Below are 22,874 nucleotides of genomic sequence, written 5' to 3'. Positions count from 1 at the left end.
GCGGCTTGTGGGATCTTCCCGGACCAGGGCTCAAACCGTGTCCCCTGCATTGGCAGGCGGATTCTTAACCACTGCGCCACCAGGGAAGCCCTGTATCATGTCTTAAGTTTCTCTCACCTGCTGCTAAAGCATGTTACTTTAAAAATATGAATGTAGGCTTTACAGAGTTGTATACATCAAAGTTGCAATGACAAGTAGAATATCAGTACAATACTAATTAACCAGCATCTGAATTATGGGCCAGAGCTCTGTTTCTATGTAGTGGAAACCTAAGCTTTGATACAGTGGTTTATGCCATCAGTGGAATTCCTTGGAGGCAGTTATAGTCTCCTTATTCACAGTCCCATGCCAAGACCTATATACACCTGTAGGAAATGGACAAGCTACTACTTAGCTGTGCCGTATACTCCATTCATAGTAAATTTCAGGAAATAACATTATACCTTCAAAATTCAGACACCAGAGATTGTACAAGAGTAACCCTGGCACTAGTGAAGATGTAAACATAAGGCTTTCTGCAGTAAGGTAGAAAAGGGAAGAAATGGGATAAATTGTGGCTGCAGGGGTGGGTTGTGATATAGAGTCACAAATCCACTTTTTTTGGATTGTAAGCCATTCAATCATAAAATAATATGGACTCTGTCGGCTAACTTATCTAGTGGGTTGTTAAAAACTGTGACCCAAACAAAATGCAAGATTTGTTGGGATGATTTTTTTTTTTTTTAATTCAGTCTCTGTAGCCTAAGGTCCACGGAGAGAGACACCTCTTCTTTCTGCTCCTTACCTTTTCTTTGTGACAGTTTTGTTTTGCTGCCAAAACGGAGTGAATCTTGGGTTTGGAAAGAAGCTTGTCTAACTGGCTGTCATCTTATCTCAAGTGCCTCATGTCTGAGGCATTAAGCAGGGAGGTTAAGTGACTGGCCCAGTATCCACCCGACAGCTTTGCCTGACGTGGAGCCAGCATTCAAACCGTGGTCTCTGGCTCCCTGCTCAGCACATCTCCCACTCTGCTTCTTGTGGTGCTGAAACAGTGGTGGCCTTTGGTAACGATAAAATGTTTTATTAGGGGTGGGGAGAATTATTAGGTTAGAAAATCCAGGGACTATATTTAAATTTATATTTTTTCTTAAATCATTGTTCTCTTCTAAGAAATCAAGGCCTTATGGACATTAGTAAATAAAAGTGTTTGCATTTCCACAAGTATCTATGCTTGACTATTACAAATTTTGTATTTCTCACCAAGGAACAAAAGTACTCTCACTTGGGCACAATAATCAAGGTGCTCTTAAATGAAGGAGAAGAATAATCCGTCAGTTTGCCAATTGTACATTTTAGCTTGTGAAATTATCCTGAAATGGGTCCTTTTAAGCCTGAATCCACAGGTGATTCTTTATCACTTCAGTAGCTTCTCTTCCAGTTCAGTGCTGGCTCCATGCAGTGCCTTCTAATTGATTATCTGATTGTGACTCATCCGGTGAAGTCAAATCCATTCACATTTCATAGGAAAACCAGGCACCAGCTCTCCTGGGCATATCAGGACCGACGCTGGGAAAAGGAGTTTGAGGGTGCTTCTGTCAAAATAACCCTAATGCCTACCTGTGTAGGGTGCACTACAGTTTATGGAGCGCTTTCTCATAATCCCCTGGGATTTGGGGAGGGACAAATGAGAGGAGAGTGCAGGAGCTTATCACAATGCTAAGGAGACTGGGACTCCGAACAGCTAAGGGGAGGCCACCAACTGAACTCTCTTCCCTCCCTCATTCATGCTGCTAAGGACCTGGCTCCCAACAAAGAAAGGAAAGAGGGTCCTGGTAGTAGAGGGCAACCAACCGTGCACTGCTTCCAGGGAAGGGAGAAGAGAGAGGAAAAGGAATTTGAAGCTGTGGTAGCAGGACCTCCCTTGGCCACCTGCTGAGCCAGGTAGGTTGTTCACCTTTATTCACGTCAGGTGTTGACTCCTATATAGGATACTTCCCAGTATTGGGTCCTGCTGGGGCCCACCCAGCTAATGGTACTGGTTTGAGAGGAAGTGATGAAAAGTCAGGAACCAACTGAGACAGATGCTCTGTTTACTGTCTTTGTAAGACAGGGAACTCAAAAGAGAGTGTGAACCAACAGCTGGGAGGAATTCTACTTTTAAGTGCCAGAGATCTTAACCCTATCATGTACATTCATTCATTCCTCAGATTTCCTGAGTGACTGCTGTGTCCACATCACCAGGTTAGAGCTGTTGAGCTGCAGGGGTAGGGATAGGATGTACATAGTTCGAGAAGGATATGAATCTTGCATTTCGATCGGCACCACTGGAAAAATTTCTCGAGGCAAAAGTCTAGTCTCTCAAAATTGGTTATAAATCAAATTTGTGTATTTGCAGTTATCTCCCTACTAATTTGTCTTATTTCAGAAATGATGTAAAAATATCTTAAGATGAATCCTCATTAGGATGATGAATCCTTTTAAATATAAGAATAATTTGTATGCCATCTTTCCCCAGTTCGTCTGTTTTAAAAGTTGGCTATTTGGCAATAAAATAAAATAAATTTAAAAAGGGGAGTTCCCTTGCCGTCCATTGGTTAGGACTCTGCACTTTCACTGCTGAGGGCCCGGGTTCAATCCCTGGTCTGGGAACTAAGATCCCACAAGCTGCGTGGCATGGCTCAAAAAAAAAAAAGTTGGCAATTCTAGGTTTTAAAAAGTCTCATTGTATTCAAATCATGTAACATTAGCTCTAAGAGCTAACGATCTTCCTTTGTTTTTACATCAGCACTTTATGAGATATTGAAGACATTCACTGATTTGTTTTTCTTTGCATGCTGTGATTTTATTTTTTTATTGGTGGTGTTTGAGAAGTTTTTTCTTGACTCCTCTCCCAATTTTGAGAAATAACTTTTCCTCTGGTCCTCTTATTTTCTCCAGAGCTCCCCCTTTGTGTAGCAGAGGAAATCTCAGGGGGTTAAGTGCTAAGGGGCAGACCCGGGTGGGAAGGAAAGCTTCCCCTTTGTGGCAGTGCAGGTGTTCCACTGCTGTTATACACAGAAATGCCTGCCTCAGCTTTAACTTCCCCACGGTGGTTGGAAACAAGGACTTGTGTGATGCTCTTTACTACCTGCAATTACAGTTTAAGGATACTGTGCAGAAACAGGTGTTAAAGGACATTGGGTTCATGTCTAGCTAAAACCTAAAAATATGACTAAGAAAATGCAGGAATAGCCTTTTTCCTTGAGGACATAATTGATTCAAGGGACCAACTCTAAAGTACATTCTTTATTGAAATGTACATGTTGCATTAAACATGTAAAGTACATGTTTTATTGAAATTAATTAGAGAGCTTTAGGGTTGCTGAGGTCAGTGTTGTCTTTTCTGTTTGTTTACTCCCTAGAATATAAGCAGCATGCGGACACTTTTGTTTTGTTCACTACTCTACCCCAGAACCTAAAACAAGTGCGTGGCTAGTAACAGGTGCTTAGTGAACACCTGTTAAATGAATTTGGAAAAGCTTTTGGTTTAATCTTAGAAATCATCTTATTTCCCAAATGAGATAAAATGTCCAGTTTTTTTTTTTTTTTTTTTTTTTTTTTTTTGAGGTACGCGGCCCTCTCACTGCTATGGCCTCTCCCGTTGCGGAGCACAGGCTCCAGACGTGCAGGCTCAGCGGCCATGGCTCACGGGCCCAGCCGCTCCACGGCGTGTGGGATCTTCCCGGACCAGGGCACGAGCCCGTGTCCCCTGCATCGGCAGGCGGACTGTCAACCACTGCGCCACCAGGGAAGCCCTAAAATGTCCAGTATTTAACCTCCAGTCAGAACATTTGGGTATGGGTAGTTCGGATTGTTCATAGTACCTAACCTTCAGTGTGGGTGAGATGTTCCTTTTGTGTGAGATGGTGAATGCTATTTGATTTACACAGCATGGGGAAGGAGTTCTCTCCTCCCTTTCTCTGCTTACTTGGGATTTAGAGCTATATTAGAGATGAACTTAATTTTTCTTAATCATCCTGACTATAATGAATAAGATCAAAGTCTTTTATAACTGCTGGGAGTAGTTCCTTCTTTTCAGAAGTAAAATGGCTGTTGGTTTATCACTCATTCCCAGACATTGTGGACTCACAGCTTCTGGCTTGAATTTTTGTTAATTGTGACACTGTTTCTTCAGTATGTCAGGGCATGCCATTGTACTTGTTGTCTTCAGGGAAGAAACAGCACCTCCACATGAGTCATTACATCCAATCACAGGAAGGGTTTGCAGTGGCTACTGTGTCGGGAAATGTCTTCCCCTGCATTTTCCAGTCAACAGCCTGTTGCATTGAGCTGATAAGCATAGACTGGAGTGAAAGAAATTCGCTGGGTTGAAGACCAGTCAGTGTCTTCACTAATCACGTGTTCTTCTTATAGTTGGAACACAGAATATGGGGTGGAGTGTGCCAGGAAAAAGAAGCCAGCTGTCAGCAACACATGCTCCTGGTGAATTTGCTGATTGCTGAGCACCTGCTCTATTCCAGATGCTACTTGAGCTGAGGAGGGAAAAAATGAAAAAGGCACAAGTAAAAAAAAAGGAAAAGGACAGAGTTGAGTGCTGTTTGGAGAACTCAAGAAAACAATTATTTGAAAATGAATTGGAGAGATGCTGAAAGGATGGCACAGTTGTTGGTGACGAGGCATGTGGCTTCATTTTCCTTTATAAAGATGGTTTTGTATTTACCCTGCACCACACAAGTAAAACATTTATGTACTCAAATTGTAACTTGTGTTGCATCAAGTTTATATATGTTTTTATCAGGGCTCAAAATATGATGTGTAAATATTTGTTTTTACCCTGGTTAGTCTTAATTACAGATAATGAATTGAGGGCCTTATACGGGTAATCACTTCATTAGAAACACAGTTTGCGGCTTCCCTGGTGGCGCAGTGGTTAAGAATCCGCCTGCCAATGCAGGGGACACGGGTTTGAGCCCTGGTCTGGGAAGATCCCACATGCCGCAGAACAACTAAGCCTGTGCACCACAACTACTGAGCCTGCGCTCTAGAGCCCACGAGCCACAACTACTGAGCCCACATGCCACAACTACTGAAGCCCATGCGCCTAGAGCCCAGGCTCTGCAACAAGAGAAACCACCACAATGAGAAGCCCGCGCACCACAATGAAGAGTAGCCCCCACTCGCTGCAACTAGAGAAAGCCTGCGCGCAGCAACGAAGACCCAATGCAGCCAAAAATAAATAAATAAATTTTAAAAAAAAGAAGAGAAACACAGTTTGGTTTTGTTAACTGGCACCTTCATCACAGCACAATAAAATGCTTTCAATTCTTACATGGTTCAGATCTTGAAAAGCTGGAAGCTGACTTTGAGATCTTTCACTCACAGAAACTCAGCCTTACCTCTCAAGATCCCACCCTCCTGAATCCAAATGCCTGTTTGTACTCAGGCACACTTGAATGTCCTTTCCTTCTGAGAACTTTGTCTCCTGTCTGGGATTCACCCCACCCTTCTCCATTCAGCAACCCATATTTTGGGGAGGGTTCTCAAACTCTATCCTGCCCCATGAGATTCAGCACAGTGCTGACTGGGGCCAGTGATGATGAGCAAAGGCTTATTAGGCTCACAGGCAGGCACAGCTCCCAGTCCTGGGCCAGGAGAGCTGTCAACCAGGAGTCAGGAGTCAGCTGACCCTGTGAAGGAGTTCACTAATTAATACCTTTATTGCCCTCTCTGAAGGGCATTTATATTAAATAAATCTTCTGAGGAGCAAAGGGTGAACCACTATAGTGAAATTTCCAAAATAACCCTTCCTGGGAGAGATGTTTTTGGTCAGAGTCTACAATGAGGTTGACAGTGAGAGGGAAAACCTGGAAATCTATTCCTAAGACTCATTTTCCTAGCATTTGCCTGAGGTGGTGCATCTTGTCCAAAATTCATTGAACTGAAGTATATACATGAAATGTAAATTTTGTCGGTGACTTGACATGACAATTCGAGTGACATTTTAAGAGCAAAGATTTAAACTTGTAGACCGCGGTCAAAAATATTGCTCCCAGCTGTGAGACTGGACAGGGGATTCATCAGTACCTCAGTTTACTTATCTGAAGGTGAGGATAACAATCCTTCCTTCATAGGGGAGTGGTAAGGCTTAAATGGGATGCTTAGCACCCATTAATGTAAATAATAGTGGTGGCTTGGGGAAAGCTTCCTGCTAGAAACAGTGTGATGAATGTGTTGGGTGTCTCTCTGAAACATTAATAAACTCATCAAATAAAATAACTTGAAGGATGAGAAAGAAATAGTGTTCAATGAAGCCCATGGAGAAATTCTGGTAAAGCTAGAGCTAAAACTGTATTTCATTCTCTCTTGTCACAAAATGAGTTAACGAGTAGTATGGTAGATGGGAAAGATGGTGTTATCTGTAGGAAATTGTACACAAACCTTGGTAAGACTGGTCACGGTTTTCCTATGTCAGGTTTTTTTTTGCTTTATTTTAAAATACTGAAGATGTGTTTGACAAAGAAAAATATTTTCCCTGAATAATTATTTAGATTTTTTTAGTGTTCCTTCAGTTCAAATATTTCTATTTACCACTACTTCAGTAAAAGGAGCCCCCTTCACTAAAAACTGAATATGAATCAAAAAAGAGAAATTTTAGATATTGACTTCCTTTTTAAAGAGCTAAAATATTGAACATCTGAGGAATGTGATTATCTACTTTACTAGAACAGTGTATGGTGGTTTCAACCTACAGTCGAGCATACTGATTCCTTTTAACAGGAGATGATTTTAACCCTTCTAAAGGGTTTGTAGAATCCTGCAGTTGGAATGAAACTCAATGGTCATTTAATGCAAATTGTACTCTTTGTACCTGACCCACTAGGGAAACTCCTTCACCATCTTGCCCAGGTGGAGCAGCCTGACCTGTCTTCTCATGAACATCTCATCATTATCTAATTACTTTTCTCCTTCTACCTCTTTCAAGAACAATTAAGAATTCCTGATGTTTTCCTCAAGAGGGAAGTCTGGAATTGTGTTGGCAACCTCTTAAAAAGTCAAGGCCTCTTTGAGAGGGGCTCGGAGGTAAATGAGTAAGTTACAAAGTCTCAGACTATTGCTTTATCATATTCACTGATTTCTTTTCTGTGATATTCAAGCAGTAGACTTTCAAGAGGTCCTGTCTCTGAATTCTCATGAAGCATGAGTGTGTTCAGGCCACTTGGGGGTTTATGGTTTTGCGGACCTGAGTTTATAGAGCAAGGGAATTTACTGAGTTCATAACTACAGTTCTCCTGGCTCAAACCCTTTGCAACAGGGCACCACAATAATATCTGATTTAGTCCTTATATGATTTGGCCCATAACACTGCTAATATTCACAAGGACTTTACTCTGATCACATGTTTTTCTCCTTATAAAAAACCCCAAACCTCTTTTTCACTTTTCAACATTTTTTTTTTTTTTGCGGTACGCGGGCCTCTCCCATTGCGGAGCACAGGCTCCAGATGCACAGGCTCCAGACGCGCAGGCTCAGCGGCCACGGCTCATGGGCCCAGCCGCTCCGCAGCTGGACCGGGGCACGAGCCCATGTCCCCTGCATCGGCAGGCGGACTCTCAACCACTGTGCCACCAGGGAAGCCCCACTTTTCAACAGTTTTTATGTGGAAAGCATTTGGTTTTCTAATAACTGTTATAATACATTTATTTTAGATTCCATAGCGGCAGATGCAGTTCTTAATAATTTTGTAACAAAGTGACAACAGTTAGTTTCACTGATTAAGTCATGCCCTGTGTCCTCTGTGTGTATGTGTGTGAGAGAGAGAAAGAATGAGAGGCGGGTGGGGGAGGGGATTACTGTAAAAGGCAGCTGAGTGCTGAATAGAAGATTGGCCGAGGCTATCACTGGTGATTCATCTGCTTCCCTGATTCATTGCTAGCCCTAGGTCCTAGCACAGGATGTCCCTTGTACAGAATGTCCAGAAGTTTTAAGGGGAACTTTTAGAACTAATGAGGAATGGGAAGGAGAGAAAGTGCCTCAGACACTTACTAATGAGGACATGGGATGCAGGGGAATCTGATTATAGCACTAGAGGAGTGGGCATGGCCAAGAGCTCTGGTGGTTTCAGCCTTGGCTCTGCCACTGCCCTTGGAGTCGGTTAGCACACCTACCTCTAGATAATGTACATTCCATGGTGGTTTGATTTCCTTGCAAGAATAAAACCACAGTGTCATCTGATGGAGCTCAAAATTGCTATGGAAACAGATGGGACCTAGTTGGGTAGGATCTCTCACTGAACCCCAAAGGACTCTCTTATAGGATCCTTTTGCTTCCTCTGTTGCTTCTCTTGCCCACAGTTTTCCCGGACATCTTCTGATCCTTAGCTTGCCTAATTTTCAAATGGAATCTGAGATCCTATGAGTGGGAGTCCACAATATATGTTAAGTCTTCCCTACTCAGGCCCCCAGCATGGTCAGTGCCTGGGCTAGAGTTCAGACTTGTGGTTAATTAAAACGATGGCATTATCCACCTCACAAGCAAACAGGCGTTTCACACACACACACACACACACACACACACACACACACGCACACACACACACAGATGTGGGGTGATTCTTCAAAATAAGAGATTCCTTGACAATTAAATATGATTTTACTTCCCCAGCTGATTGCCCAGATAGTTTAAGCAACAGATTCTACCATACACAATAACTTCTGCCAGGTCCTTGAAATTCATAACAGTGGACATCTAGTTTTATCTGAAGTTCACTCAGAGCTTTCCACTTCCTCTGGGCATCTACAGTACAAAGATAATAACATATTCATGAAAAGTACCCTGAGGCACTTACACGTTGAAGAGCCTTAGGTGAGCTGTGGTTAAGTTTTTTTTGTTTGTAGTTAAGATTTGATAGTCTACATGTGTATACCGTTGTCACCAATTAACCAGAATATAGAATCCATCAAAATGGCCAGTTCCTCAGCCAAGCAGAATAGCTGTTGGGCTATACTATTCTTTTCCTGGATGTGTAGAGACTGAAATACGTGCTCTTTTCCACTGAACACACTTACTTGAATATGAAAGTGGGAAATTCTGAGTTCCTGAATCCCAGAGCCTTGGGGAGAGAGCCTGTGTGTCTATATTAATAGCTTGACTGCAGGTCTTATTCTGTTTTCAGTTAAAATTTTTTTAAAATCAAAATCATGTTCCTTACTGCCTTTGTTTACTCTTGTTTTTAAGGTGGACTGAGCATGTTGAAGGCTCAGACCTGGCACGCATATAGACTACAGGTGTGACAAATTATTTTGGATGGAAGGGTAAGAGCCCAAAGTTTAGAGCAGTTGCTGGGGCAAGAGGGTTTAAAGATAAAGAGATGGGGAACGGGACAGTAACAGGGTCATGAATGGGAATTTGGATGTGGTGACAGGGAGTCATTCAAAGAAGGCAGAAGCAACCAGTCATATTTGTGTTTTAGAAAGTCACTAAGTGTGGGAAGGATGGGAGAGGAGGGGAAAGTAAGACAGACGGCAGGCCAGCTAGGAGCTGGCTGTAATGGTTCTGGGTGGAGAGGATGAGAAATGTCAATTATGTATTTTTAGAGAAGCTTGATTTCTTTTTTAAACTAAAGGAACGGTGAGGTTATTCTTTTTTTTTTTTTTAAGGAACGAAGAACTATTTTCTTAAAACCAATCACTTTCCTAAGTTATTGTGTAAATTGGGCTTGTTTGCAAGCAGGGCACACTTTTATGGATTTCAAAGGGAGAAAGATCCACATTTGTTGTTCGAGACTGAGCTGAGCACTGGGTTTCTTCTCTAAAGGAAAGAGGGGAAAGAAGTCTTCCCTCTCCCCTTTACTACCTGGCAAAGGAGAAAAGGACAGCCTGTGCCCTCCCAGGTAGGGTCCAGAAGGTCCGCCTCATAAACAGACAACAGCCAGAAATAGCAGTGCTTTTCCCAGACCCCAGAGTTCCATGTTCTCCTCTTCTGCTATGTGCTTGGCCTCTTGCTGGACAGGAGACTAGTAAACAAGAAGCCTGTCCTTGAGGAAATTTCCAATCCAGTGAGGACAGGATCAGCGCCAGCAGATAAGTGATTATAGCAAAGAGGGAGCTGTTATAAAAACTTAAGAGTGAGTGCACAGAAACAACTCTTTTTTGGAGATGCCCTGGAATTGTCTGCAAGTATGAGCTGGGTTTTGAAGAGCGCACAGACATCCCTCCCAGGGAAAAAGGGGTTGGGCATCTTGGGTGCCCTGACAAGCAGGCACAGTGTCCAGACGATGTCATGGAAGTTAGCAGATCCCAAAGATCCTGGTCACTCCTGATCCTGAAAGACAGTCTCTCAGGATGTTCTCCCAGATGACCTGACTGAACTCCAGTTGAATGGGTTCTACTGCAGTGATCTCCATTTCCCCTTTTCGTTTCTGGGTTAAAATTTCGTTCCTGGGTTAAAATCCTGTTCTAAAATTAGAGATGCGACACACTAGCTTGTTAGAGAATCCTGCTTAACGAACGTTCCAGTTACTCAACTGTTGCCTGATGTGCAGTCCTCACACCAGATATTACAGGGAAGCATCATTGTTTTAGACCCATTCAGTTAGGATTCGGGATCATCTGGACTGGGCAGAGTTTTATTATTTACACCCTGTGAACAAAGGGGTTTGCTAAACAAATTAATACTTCGTTAAATAAGATTTCAAGAAGGATACCTAACCTGTTGATAATTATGGAGAAAATAAGAGGGTTTTTCTCTTTTTTTTAAAAGCGGGTTCCAGGATACTTTAAAGAAATGAATCTTTTCGATTCATGAAAGCAGCCCTGGTAGGAGTTTTAAGTGTTAATTTTTTAAAGTAAGTGAGACATGAACATGTCATTTTTTTTAAAAAGCAAGCAAGACAGAAGCAGCTAAAATAAAAAGTACATGTCCCGTTTTACCAACCAAATGTTTGTAGCTACCTTTTTCTGTGCATTTACATATATATACACTTAATGACATATAGTTTTGTTTTGTGCTCTTAAAAAACAGATCAAACCTAATCTGTAATTAGCGCTCATCTTATAACATTATGCCTTGAAGAGTGTCCTATGACCGTGGATACATGTCTACTTCATTCTTTTTTTTTTTTTTGCGGTATGCGGGCCTCTCACTGTTGTGGCCTCTCCCGTTACGGAGCACAGGCTCCGGACGCGCAGGCTCAGCGGCATGGCTCATGGGCCCAGCCGCTCCACGGCATGTGGGATCTTCCCGGACCGGGGCGCGAACCCGCGTCCCCTGCATCGGCAGGCGGACTCTCAACCACTGCGCCACCAGGGAAGCCCTACTTCATTCTTTTTAACAGCTGTATAATGTTCAGTATTATGACTCTACTATGATTTACTTATTCATCTCCCTGCTTGTGGATATTTAGATTATTTGCATTCTTTGTCATAACAATGCAACAGTATCTTCCTCTATTCAAATCTTAGTGTCTATGCAGAAGTTTCTTCCCATAGGATTTCTATCAATAAGTTCTTGCTTAGCAGTTGTAGTCAATGTTTATTTATACTTGGAGATAACGAAAATATTCTTCTTTAGAAATATGCAATTTTCTTGTAAATTATGATGCCTTTTCTATAAATAGTTAGGCTTGTGACATCCTTTGTGGAGCATTCCATGTAGCCACTGTATGGGATGGTGTCAGCAGTTTTATTATGAAGTCTTGCCAAAGGCAGTGTCAGGAATGAGCCTTCATAGCACAGAAGCAGAAATTAGTTCCTGGTTCTTTTTTCGCCTTCCTATCCTGACACAAGATTAGAGGTTCTACAGAATGGCTTGTATAGTCATTTAGGCAGCTCTGGTAAAGCATGAATGCGTTCTCTTTTTTAAAAATAAAACAAGACAGAAGTAGTATATGGGATCTAGAACAGAGGGATGGGGTCCCCCTTAATTTAAAAAAAAAGATCAGAGGAAACAGGAGCCCCTTAGTTCCTTCATTATTTGCTTGTTGTTTCCCCTGTCTGTGTACTTCTCTGTGTCTCTCCTTTTTCCTCTCTGCATGAATTGTAACATTTCTTTCTGTGGCTATTGCCCAGATTAAAGCCATGGAGAAACGTGTGGCTGCATATAGCAACTATTTGATACCTCTTACACAAGAAGGAAAGGAAAAGTAATGGGGCTACACTTTGGCCACCACATCTCTTCTCTTGCAACCCCCAAAGGCGATATTTATGGGATTTCAGTGCCAAGCCCTTCCATTGAAATGACCTCTTCTAATACTTAAATGCTGATTTGTGTTTTCTTTCTGGGATCTAACATATTCTCCAAAGATAGAAAAATTCTTATCTTCGTATTTCTATTCTTCTTTCTATCTAATTTTAACGCTTAAGTAAAAACAAGACATGATCTAAATCACTCAAAGTTATCAGATATCTTAGAAAAAAAGAAAAATCTTCTGAATAAAAAGGCAGGAGAAGGCCCACATATCCATCAATAGGGGATGGATATTTGGTACATCCGAGTAGTGTAAAATAGAATGAGGATGTTCTCTATCTGCCAATGTAGAAAGATCTTCAGGACATTACTGTTAGGTGAAAAAACCAAGATTCAGTGAGTGTGCAGAATATGCAAATATTTCTATAAGAAAAGGTGAAAATAGGATTGTATATTTGTTTTTACTAGTATTTGCATAAAGGAACCGAAGGCTATACAAGCAACGAGTAAGACTTTTCATGGAATACCTCTTTAAAGTGTCCTGATTTTTGAATTAGGACTGTATTACCTATTAGAAATAAAAATAATTTTTGAAAAGGAAGTTCTGCATTGTTAGGTAAGATCCTCTTTAAACCTACTGTGTATGTATTCCATCTCTCATGTTTGAGCCTAGGTACCTTTTGGGGTAGGGTCACTTGCAGGACTATGTATGTTGAGGAGGAAGGGAATAATTCTATAATTAGAACATGTGTGGCAATTTAAATTCTAACTATTTTGGTAGGAAATTGAAAAGGCAGATTTGCATCTAACTAACCTGTTTCTTTAGCTTGTTCAGACTTCTTGGGTTTGTTCTTTATTTTTTTCCTCAAAGTAATTGAAAGTTTTATTTATTTGTTTAAAACAGCTGTGTTTTGTTTTATTTATTTTTTTTATTATTTGGCTGCATTGGGTCTTCATTGCTGCGCGCGGGCTTTCTCTAGTTGCAGCGAGCGGGGGCTACTCTTCATTGTGGTACGCAGGCTTCTCATTGCAGTGGCGTCTCTTGTTGCGGAGCACAGGCTCTAGGCCGAGCACGAGCTTCAGTAGTTGCAGCACACAGGTTCAGCAGTTGCAGCACGTGGGCTCAGTAGTTGTGGTGCATGGACTTAGTTGCTCCGTAGCATGTGGGATCTTCCCAGACCAGGGATTGAACCCGTGTCCCCTGCATTGGCAGGCGGATTCTTAACCACTGTGCCACCAGGGAAGTCCCTAACTGAAAGTTTTAAAACAAGCTGCTCTTTTTTTTTCTTCTTTTAATTTTTAAATTGAAGTATAATTGATTTACAATATTACATTAGTTTCAGGTGTACAGCATAGTCATTCATTTTGTGTGTGTGTGTGGTTTTTTTTTTTGCAGATTGTATTCCATTATAGCTTATTACAAAATGTTGGGTGTAATTCTCTGTGCTATACAGTAGGGCATTATATAATGATAAAGGGATCAATACAAGAAGAGGATATTGCACTCATTAACATTTAGGCTCCCAATATAGAAGCACCTAAAATATATAAAGCAAATACTAACAGACATAAAGGGAGAAATTGACGAATGGCTTAAAACAAGATGTTCTTGATTCACAATCAAAATCCCTTGCTGGTGTCTTGGTGAACATAGTGAGAAAGTAAACTCAAACTGTGGTCTTAAGCCTGTTTGTTGTGTCTGTGCTTTTATCTTTTACAGGAGCAGGAAAATTCAGATTCGAAACATCCCTCCTCACCTGCAGTGGGAGGTAGGCCAATGTCATTTCTATATTTATTATCTTCCTGCTCTCTTTCCTCATTTTATTTTTTAATGGGTTAATAAGGGATTTTCTCCCTTTTTTATAGTTCCCTTTCACATTTAGGAATTAGAGGTCCTCAGACTTTCCCTTCTTCAGTGCCCCTAATGTGCATGATCTGCCCTGAGTTTGGGGTCAGATTTGTCCCTTTCGTTGTGCAGGATGTGCACTTTGATCCCTTATGTTCTGTCTTCTCAGAAACCAAGCATCAACAGACAAACTGTGAAACAAAATACATACCTTGCTTGTGATTTTTATCCCATGATTTTATAAAAGATTTTTACCTTTCTAAATTACGATTTGGGGAAAAATAAAATAAATGGAAAACCCATAAGAATAGAAGGTTCTTTGTTAGTTTGAGCAAGTTTTTTGTTTATTTTGAATTAGTTGCTATGAATAACAGTTAAGACATATTTTCGGAGTTGTAAAACTTCTTACAAGATTGTTACCTTGAAATAAAATAAGCTAGAATATGAGGAGTGGCTTTACTGCATTATTGAAAACATACTGCCCCATGTTCCCCAACCCAAACAAAATCAAAATAGCCTTAAAGGAAACAGAATGTTTTGTCTAATGTTTTTATTCCTTTAAGAAAAAAAATTTTCATTGTGGAAAATTTTGAACATATACATATCTCATTACTTTGTAAAATAAGGAGATCCCTAAAGGAAAACTGAAGGAAGAAGGTTAAATCTTCCAGAAAGGAGAAGTGATCTTTGTACATTATTCTGCGTCTCATTTCAAAAGTAGCAAGTGGGTTCCAACCATCATGATGAACGTGATTGTTAACAATTACTAAGACTTCGAAGCTCTGCTGTGTTTCCTCAGTGAACAGATTACTTGAGAGCCAATAAGCACATGAAAGTCTTGTACATTTATTCAGTTCTAGCTGCTTTTATGGAAGACCTGAAATTCTGACAGCAAAGCTTCTTTTTCAGGTGTTGGATGGACTTTTGGCTCAGTATGGGACAGTGGAGAATGTCGAACAAGGTAATAAGTGACGAAATTAGCCTATTGAATTTTGAGAGGGATGTTACCTGTTATTTCTTATAGGTCGGGTCAAATCCAAGGACAAATAATAAGTTCAAATTCCTTTGAAGCAAGCTTCCTAGAGTGTATGTTTGTATATCTGTATGTGAGAGATGTCTATATCCGTCTATATCGATTTTTTCAAAGAATGGTTTTCAGGCTATTTTTCTTATACTCTTTAATGTACTCAAGCACCGGACAAATGCTGTCAGGGTGGGGGAAGCTTAATTCACTTGGAAGTAACTGGATTTACACTATTACAGCTTTCCTCTTCCTGGTTAAGAATAACATATCCCTAATATCTTGCGCTGAGTGTTTCTCAAGGTGTAGGACTCCTACCCCAGATCGCCTGGAGTGCTTGGGAAAATGCAGATTCCTAGGGCTCACCGTAGACAGACCTACAAATTAAGACTACGGGGGAAGAAGTCATGAATCTGTATGTTCAACAAGCACCCCCAAGCGATTTTTGTGTGTACTCATTTGAGAGCCTCTGTCTTAGGAACAATGCTGTAAATCCCCAGAAAACATATATTCTTTTTCCTGCCGCCCTTATTTTTGTCTTCTAAAACATGAAGTGCTGTGATTTTTAAAGAAAAAAAAAAAAGGGTACCTCAGCTGATATCTTATGTAGCTATTTAAGAGTCCCTGAAAAGTAGATTCTAAGCTCCTGATAGGACAGGCAGTAACATGGGATAAAGATTATTTTTGCACTGACCTAGAAAGCAGACTATGAATTCAGTCACTTACTGACTGTGAGCCCTTGTAAAAGTCACTTAACCTTATTGGCTCAGTTTCCACATGTGTATAATGGGGAGAATAAATTTACCCTTCCTGTATCACTGAATAGTTGGGGCACCCAGAGAGAACCTGAATAAATATTTACAGACAGTGGAGTCATACATAATGGTTAAAGTTCACTTAGGAAAAATCACAGAGAATCCATTTTCTCATATGCAGTCTGTTCTATCCGCCAGTATAATTAATATAATAGTTTTAAAGCAGTAGTTATTCAGATGCTCTCCACTCCTGAATATTAAAAATATTATTAGGCAGTTTCATACTGCTGACTGCCCATACCCAAAGGTGAAGGGAAAGAGCTCAGAAGGAAGACATGATTTACAAGGATTCTGTTTTCTCAGTTCTTGTTATTTCCTTCAAATGGAAAAGAAGACATTCTAATAAGGAATGGATTTAGTAGGCAGGATGACCTTCCAGACATGAACCTGTAGAAGTTACTAACTAAGACCATGTTATTAAACTTAGGACAGTGCCATGCAAAGAAGAAATACTCCAGGTCCCTGGGGGCAGTTCACAGCTCCAATGGCACCTGTGCCCTGAGAGCACCCAGTTTCTAGCTGCCTCACAGCTACGGGATAGAAGTACTGGGGTGTTGTTTTGTTCTGTTTCATAGGTGATTCCTGATTCAGCAGGAAAACATTTTCAGTGGGATTTTAAGGAGAGCTTTCATGTCCAATGAAATAAAGTATTTCAATAGAGCTCAGTTTTTCCCAGAATCACAGGTCTGATTTCCTGAAGACAGATGTCTTTCAAGAACAAAGAATATGACTAAGGAGTAGAACAAAATCTGAGAATCTGAGACTTCTAGTGGATAGCTTTATTCGGGAGGTTCAAAGCCAGCCTTCCTCCCGTTTTGGAGTCTTCAACCTCATCTGTAGCACTACGAAGTGCAGATATGAGGCCTCGTAGCATTCAGTGTGTCAGCACCGAAAGAGGATGGTTGTGGGCTGCACATTCTCTATTTTGCACTATGAGGACCTCTCTGTGTATTAGAGAGCAAAACGAATACCCCCAGGCCAAGGCAAGGGCTGGGCTCAGCACCGGTGACACGTAAATCTCAGTGGCAGTTCCCTCCTGAGGATTATGCCTCCCCTCCCCATAAGGGTTGCAGCTACTTTGAAGTTATTGGATAACAGTGGTCTTTAACCTTTTTGAGAATCATATGGAAATTATAAGCCAGAAAAATCCACGTACCCACAATTTTGAATATTTGCAGGGAAGTGGGGAGGGTGAGTAAAGAATTCCTGAAGCTCTAACATGGATTCAAGATTAAGAATCCCAGGAGGGCTTCCCTGGTGGTGCAGTGGTTGAGAGTCCGCCTGCCGATGCAGGGGACACGGGTTCGTGCCCCGGTCTGGGAAGATCCCACATGCCGCGGAGCGGCTGGGCCCGTGAGCCATGGCCGCTGAGCCTGTGCGTCCGGAGCCTGTGCTCCGCAACGGGAGAGGCCACAACAGTGAGAGGCCCACGTACCGCAAAAAAAAAAAAGATAAATAAATAAAATAAAATTTAAGCCTTAAATCCATAAAAAAAAAAAAAAAAAAAGAATCCCAGGACTTCCCTGGTGGTCCAGTGGATAAGACTCCAGGCTCCCAATGCAGGGGGCCTGAGTTCGATCCGTGGTCAGGGAACTAGATCCCCCGTGCCTCAACAAAGAGCCTGCATGCAACAACGAAGATCCTGCATGCCGCAGCTAAGACCCAGCACAGCCAAATAAATAAATAAATAAATGTTTTTTTAAAAAAAGATTAAAGGGCTTCCCTGGTGGCGCAGTGGTTGAGAGTTCGCCTGCCGATGCAGGGGACCACGGGTTCGTGCCCCAGTCTGGGAAGATCCCACATGCCGCGGAGCGGCTAGGCCTGTAAGCCATGGCCACAGGGCCTGCGCGTCCGGAGCCTGTGCTCCACCACGGGAGAGGCCACAACAGTGAGAGGCCCGTGTACCGCAAAAAAAAATAATAATAATAAAAAAAGATTAAAGATCCCTGCGCTATAGGGTTTTATTATTATTTTGAAAAGCACCTCTACTGTGGTTTTCTTGAATTATCCTCACCTTAATGTTGTTAATTCCAAGTCTCCCAATAGCTTAAATGTTTTAGTGGGGGAGGATGTGATTTAGTTATGTTTACTGGTTTTGGGGAAACCAGTATTTTTGGTTTAAGTTTACTGACTTAGATTGAGAAAGTTTTGTCTTGCTGTTTGAATTCATTTTTTATGTCTGACTTTGGAAGAAGAGGCAAGCAATTATGAATCAAGATAAAGCAACTCACAAGAGTGACCCCTTATTAACCACTCTTAGAATTTATGTGTTCTCTTCAGTCAAGTGGGTTGGAATTGTCAACTTTCTTTATTCATTGTACACAGTTACTAGATTTAACTCACACAGTCAGTCAAGGAGGTCTATCAGAGGGGAACAAAAATAGTAATAGTTCAACCTTATCCATGAATGAAGAATTAAAATTAAAATACTTTCTTATTATTTTATACATATATCCAGTTATTTTTAAATAAATGCAAATTATAACAAAACTCATAGTGGTACAATAAATTGATACAAACTTTTAGGAGAATAATCTGAAAACAATCATTAAAAAGCATTATGTTCTTTTACCAATTATTTTCTTTCTAAATTACCCTAAAAAAAATAATTCAGAAGAACACAAATCAAGTGATATTTGCAACAGTGGTGATTTTTATCAACACTAGTCAGAATAGCAAATACTGGGAATAACCCATTTGTCAACAATTAAGGAATGGTTAGGCAAAAGTCATGGCACATTTATTTGCTGCAATTTTATGAAGGCATTAAAAATGAAAAATCCAAAGAAAATGTGCATATACATATACATGTGCAAAAGTGTTGATAAAATTAGTGAAAATGTAGTTTTGAGTTGTATATACAATGGATTACAAATGTGTATATACAGTTGATTACAAATTCCTATGAACGCGCATGAATAAAGATAGAGATTCAAGTAACTCTAAGAGATAGGGCAGTGACGTTTTTTTGTGCATTTTTCTCTAAATAAGTTTATTTACATTAGCCAGAGGGTGGCAGCTTTTTTTTTTCTATGACAATGTAGTTTTTGCTTCTTTCCTAGTCAACACAGACACAGAAACTGCCGTTGTCAACGTCACATATGCAACAAGAGAAGAAGCAAAAACGTAAGTGGATTTGGGCTTATTTCCCTTCAAATTTGGGCGTGGGGGGGGGGAGTGGAGCTTGTCTTTGAATTCCATTGAGTCCTGTATTTATAAACCTTTTCTGAAAAGATGCAGAACTTTGACACATCAGTGGAGCCCCAGGGCATTTATACCAGAGTGTCTGTTTGTTGATTGTACAGAGATTTTTATCTTGAAAAATGTTGAGCCTTGGCATCAAAACCGAGGTGGGAGCTGCATCTTGATATAGTCAGGGATAGAGGGCACCACGTCTGTGACATTGTGTCCACTAGAGTCTGCTTTGATGGCCACTTCCACCTGGAGCTTCCTCCATGCACCATGAGGAAGAAGCCCAAGCCCACTTCTGTCCAAACTCATTGAATGGATGCTGAAACCTCATTTTCCCTCTATGAATATTAAAAGAGGGATCCACCTTAGTGACATCAGCCTAAGGGAACATTGTCATCTAGGAGTGGTTCATCAAAGAGCACCTGGCTCAGGTTCTTTTTCCTACTCACATTCACCTCCTAATCCCACTCATGGCTACATTTCTTCAGTGTTGGTTAATTGTGAGCTTGGCTGTTAACACACATGGGACTGAATTTTTTTAAAAAACAACAACAACAAAAACAAGTTCCTTTTTGTAGAGGGTCCATGAAGTGCCTGTCAGGTCATTGTAACTAGAATTATGGTCACATGTGGCATAACATCTGTATTGGTTACATGTCCCAGGATTATACTTTTATTTCTTTTTCAAGGTTGCCACACCCATGAATACATGGTTAACCCATTCTCATACCACTGGTTTTCAAAATGTTAATGTTGCATTGAAAAAGGCAGTAGTCATTTGCTGTTGACTTTTGCACACGTATGTAAGCAGGATACATATACCAACAACTGAACCTTTACAGTTCTTGTCCATCTGCTACTTAGGTAGGCCCTCTGTACATGATATTACTTTGTTGCTTTTATTGAATTCAAAAAGTGCTGCTTTGTAATAAATTCGTAAACCCTAAACAATAACCTTGTAGAAGAGGGTTCATTTTTTCACATGCTGCCAAAGACACGTGAAAAAATGGTTGCACTTCATGTATAGTTTTTAAGATGCAACAGTGGGATTTATCAAATTGATAAGTCTTTTAAAATCATAATACTTTGTACTTCTGAGGATTCAAGGAAACAAGTGCTCTCTTAACTGCTATGGGATAGTACATGTTGAAACCTTTCCAGAAGGATACTGAGCAATAATGACTTAAAATGTTAGAATTCTGCCTACTCTCTGACCCAGCAATTCCATTAGGAATTTGTCGTCCTGTTTGCAAAGTTGTAGTTGCAAAGATGCCCATGACAATACTGTATGCAGTAGTAAAAGATTAGAAACATTTATATATATATATATGTATATAAAAAACAATAGAGAATCAGTTGCAAAAATGATGGCAAATCAATAGAATGTGAAACAGCCAGTAAAAACTAAATTGCAGGGTATTTAATCATTTGGAAAACTGTTTAGAGTATTAACTGTTTTTAAAGGTTATAAAGTAGTATGTATGGTATTAATCCATTTGTATACATAATAATATATTTATATTTAAGAAAGCTATAGGATGGGCTAGGATGTTTTTCTTATTTGTGCTTATCTACTTCTGAATTTTCAGTAATAACTGTATTACAATTAAAATTTTTAAAAAAGGACAATTTTATGCCAATATTTTACAAAGAGTTTTTGATGATGGGGATACAGCCTTGAGTGGTGAAAAAAAGCAGACTGGCACATTGTATATCAAGTCTGACCAGGCCTGCACGTTGTAATTACGTGTTTAATTTGTTAACCACAAGCCCTGAGGGAGCAGAGACGGCACGTGTCTTGCTCACCGCTGCATCCTTAGTGCCGAGGACGGCACTCACGTAGGCAACTAGTAAAGGAGAGTGAATGAACCGGTCCATTGACCCTGGGGGGTCTTCTCCAACACTGTTCTCTAACAAAGCTCACTTGCCCCTGCTGCATTTCAGAGCCATCGAGAAGCTAAGCGGGCATCAGTTTGAGAACTACTCCTTCAAGATTTCCTACATCCCGGATGAAGAGGTGAGCTCCCCTTCGCCCCCTCAGCGAGCCCAGCGTGGGGACCACTCTTCCCGGGAGCAAGGCCATGCCCCTGGGGGCTCTTCTCAGGCCAGACAGATTGATTTCCCGCTGCGGATCCTGGTCCCCACCCAGTTTGTTGGTGCCATCATCGGAAAGGAGGGCTTGACCATAAAGAACATCACTAAGCAGACCCAGTCCCGGTACGTGCCTCCGGGGCTTCCTTTGCTTCCTTCTGAGGGGTCCCCTGAGTGCTGGTGGGTCCCGGCCATTCCCAGGTTGCTATTGCTTGCATCAGCAGCGGGGGGCTGTGCTGTATGGGACTATGGCTTCTTTAAATGGAACTACTAACAGACTAACACAAAGCCCAGGGGCTTTAATGAGCTTTCATGCCAGTGACCTAAAGGTCATACCCTGAAACACTAATAGTTCATAAACAAGGTACTAATGACCTCACAGTCAAGAATTGTTCTCATAAGCTATCTGATACCTGTGAATACATCTACATGTTTTTAAAACAACAGAGGTATGGGGCTGAACTTTACGGGACCCTAGAACCCGCGTATCTTAGCTCTTGCCTCCTCTCCTGCGTCAGAGCCCTGGGTGGTAGTCATTCTTTGAGACCACCTAGGGAGTCTCGCAAATAGCTACATAAAGGAAATGGGTGAGTCACTGTTACATTGAGCAATAAATAAAGTACATTAGTCTTATGTTTAGTTTTCTGTTTAAGGAGACTGAATTGGTAGTAGTTGTTGTAGTGGATAAAGTGACTTGTGAGGTTGCTGAGTTTTGTGTGTTCATAAGACCACAGCATGATGTAATGAACAAAGCACAGGTCTTGAAAACAAAGACCCTTGTTCAAGTTTTACCACTTAATAGCTATATGATCTTAGAAAAAATGTTCAGGTCTCTGAGCACCAATTGCTTCTTCTGTAAGCCAGGAGTATTGTGAGAATTAGGACAGTCAGGCAGATTGAAGGAAATTACAAAGCACTTAAATTACAAAGCACCAAATTACTGACAAATATTTGTTATTTACATGCCTAGTGCATTTTATTCAGGATATTGAGTGTCTTGTAACCTGAAAGAGAAAATACTGTTTTCTGCAAAGTGAATGAGTTACTTCCAAATAATGGACACTTATATGAGTCCCAGAGTTTAAAATCATAGGAGTGAAATGATGAGATAGTACAGGGGGCAAATACTATGTGGTGTTTCCTTTATTTTAAAATCAGTCCCCTTTTTTCCCAAGTTTTCTTCACTGAGAAAGTGATTTTTATTTGTATGTCTTTTTGTTCCAAAGATTATTTAAAGTGGCTTTATAAATGCAGCAAGGTTAGGGACTTCCCTGGCGGTCCAGTGGTTAAGACTCCACGCTTCCATTGCAGGGGGCGCTGGGTTCAATCCCTGGTAGGGGAACTAAGATCCCGCATGCCGCGCAGTGTGTCCAAAAAATAAAATAAAGTAACTAAAAAAAAATCATTTAAAAAAATGCAGCAAGTTTAAATACAAGTGAGTTAGTTCTCAAAGTGTGTGCCCATTTTTTTAGAAATAGGCCAGAGACTTGGATTTGGGCTTTCTGACAGCCAGAGTAAAAAAGGATACAATCAATTATGTGATTTTGAAAGTTAAAAACAAATAGAGCCACAAGTACCCAAAGAAGTCTGATAAAGTCATCAAGCTTTTGAGCCATTAGTTTTTAAGAGCCTGGAAGAAGGCAGGCTGCCGGTGGCAAGGAAACCAAAAACTTAGGCAGAGAAAGGGCATGCCTCTGTTTTCTGTCCATACTCAGATACATAAAGCTTGCTTGAATTTGGTGGAGTT

The 22,874-nt window shown here is 40.8% G+C and overlaps 1 protein-coding gene across 4 annotated transcripts in view; it reads left to right on the top strand.

Annotated features, from left to right (window-relative positions):
- IGF2BP2 (insulin like growth factor 2 mRNA binding protein 2) overlaps positions 1 to 22,874 on the top strand; it is a gene marked incomplete at its 5' end in the record, with an annotated part of 158,539 nt that overhangs the window by 102,301 nt on the left and 33,364 nt on the right. For 3 of the 4 annotated variants that reach the window (XM_082654348.1, XM_082654347.1, XM_082654345.1), the window contains 4 exons: positions 13,883 to 13,931; positions 14,918 to 14,969; positions 18,907 to 18,970; positions 20,981 to 21,253. In XM_082654348.1, the coding sequence (XP_082510474.1) occupies positions 13,883 to 13,931; positions 14,918 to 14,969; positions 18,907 to 18,970; positions 20,981 to 21,253 (438 nt within the window). Of the gene's footprint in view, positions 1 to 13,882; positions 13,932 to 14,917; positions 14,970 to 18,888; positions 18,971 to 20,980; positions 21,254 to 22,874 lie in introns of all 4 variants that reach the window. The other variant, XM_082654346.1, reaches the window with a different exon arrangement.

Source organism: Grampus griseus (genome assembly GCF_964374135.1).
Source record: "Grampus griseus genome assembly, chromosome: 5".
Taxonomy (NCBI): Eukaryota; Metazoa; Chordata; class Mammalia; order Artiodactyla; family Delphinidae; genus Grampus; species Grampus griseus.
Note: the sequence above shows the minus strand (reverse complement) of the source record. Positions and strands in the feature narration are given on the sequence as shown.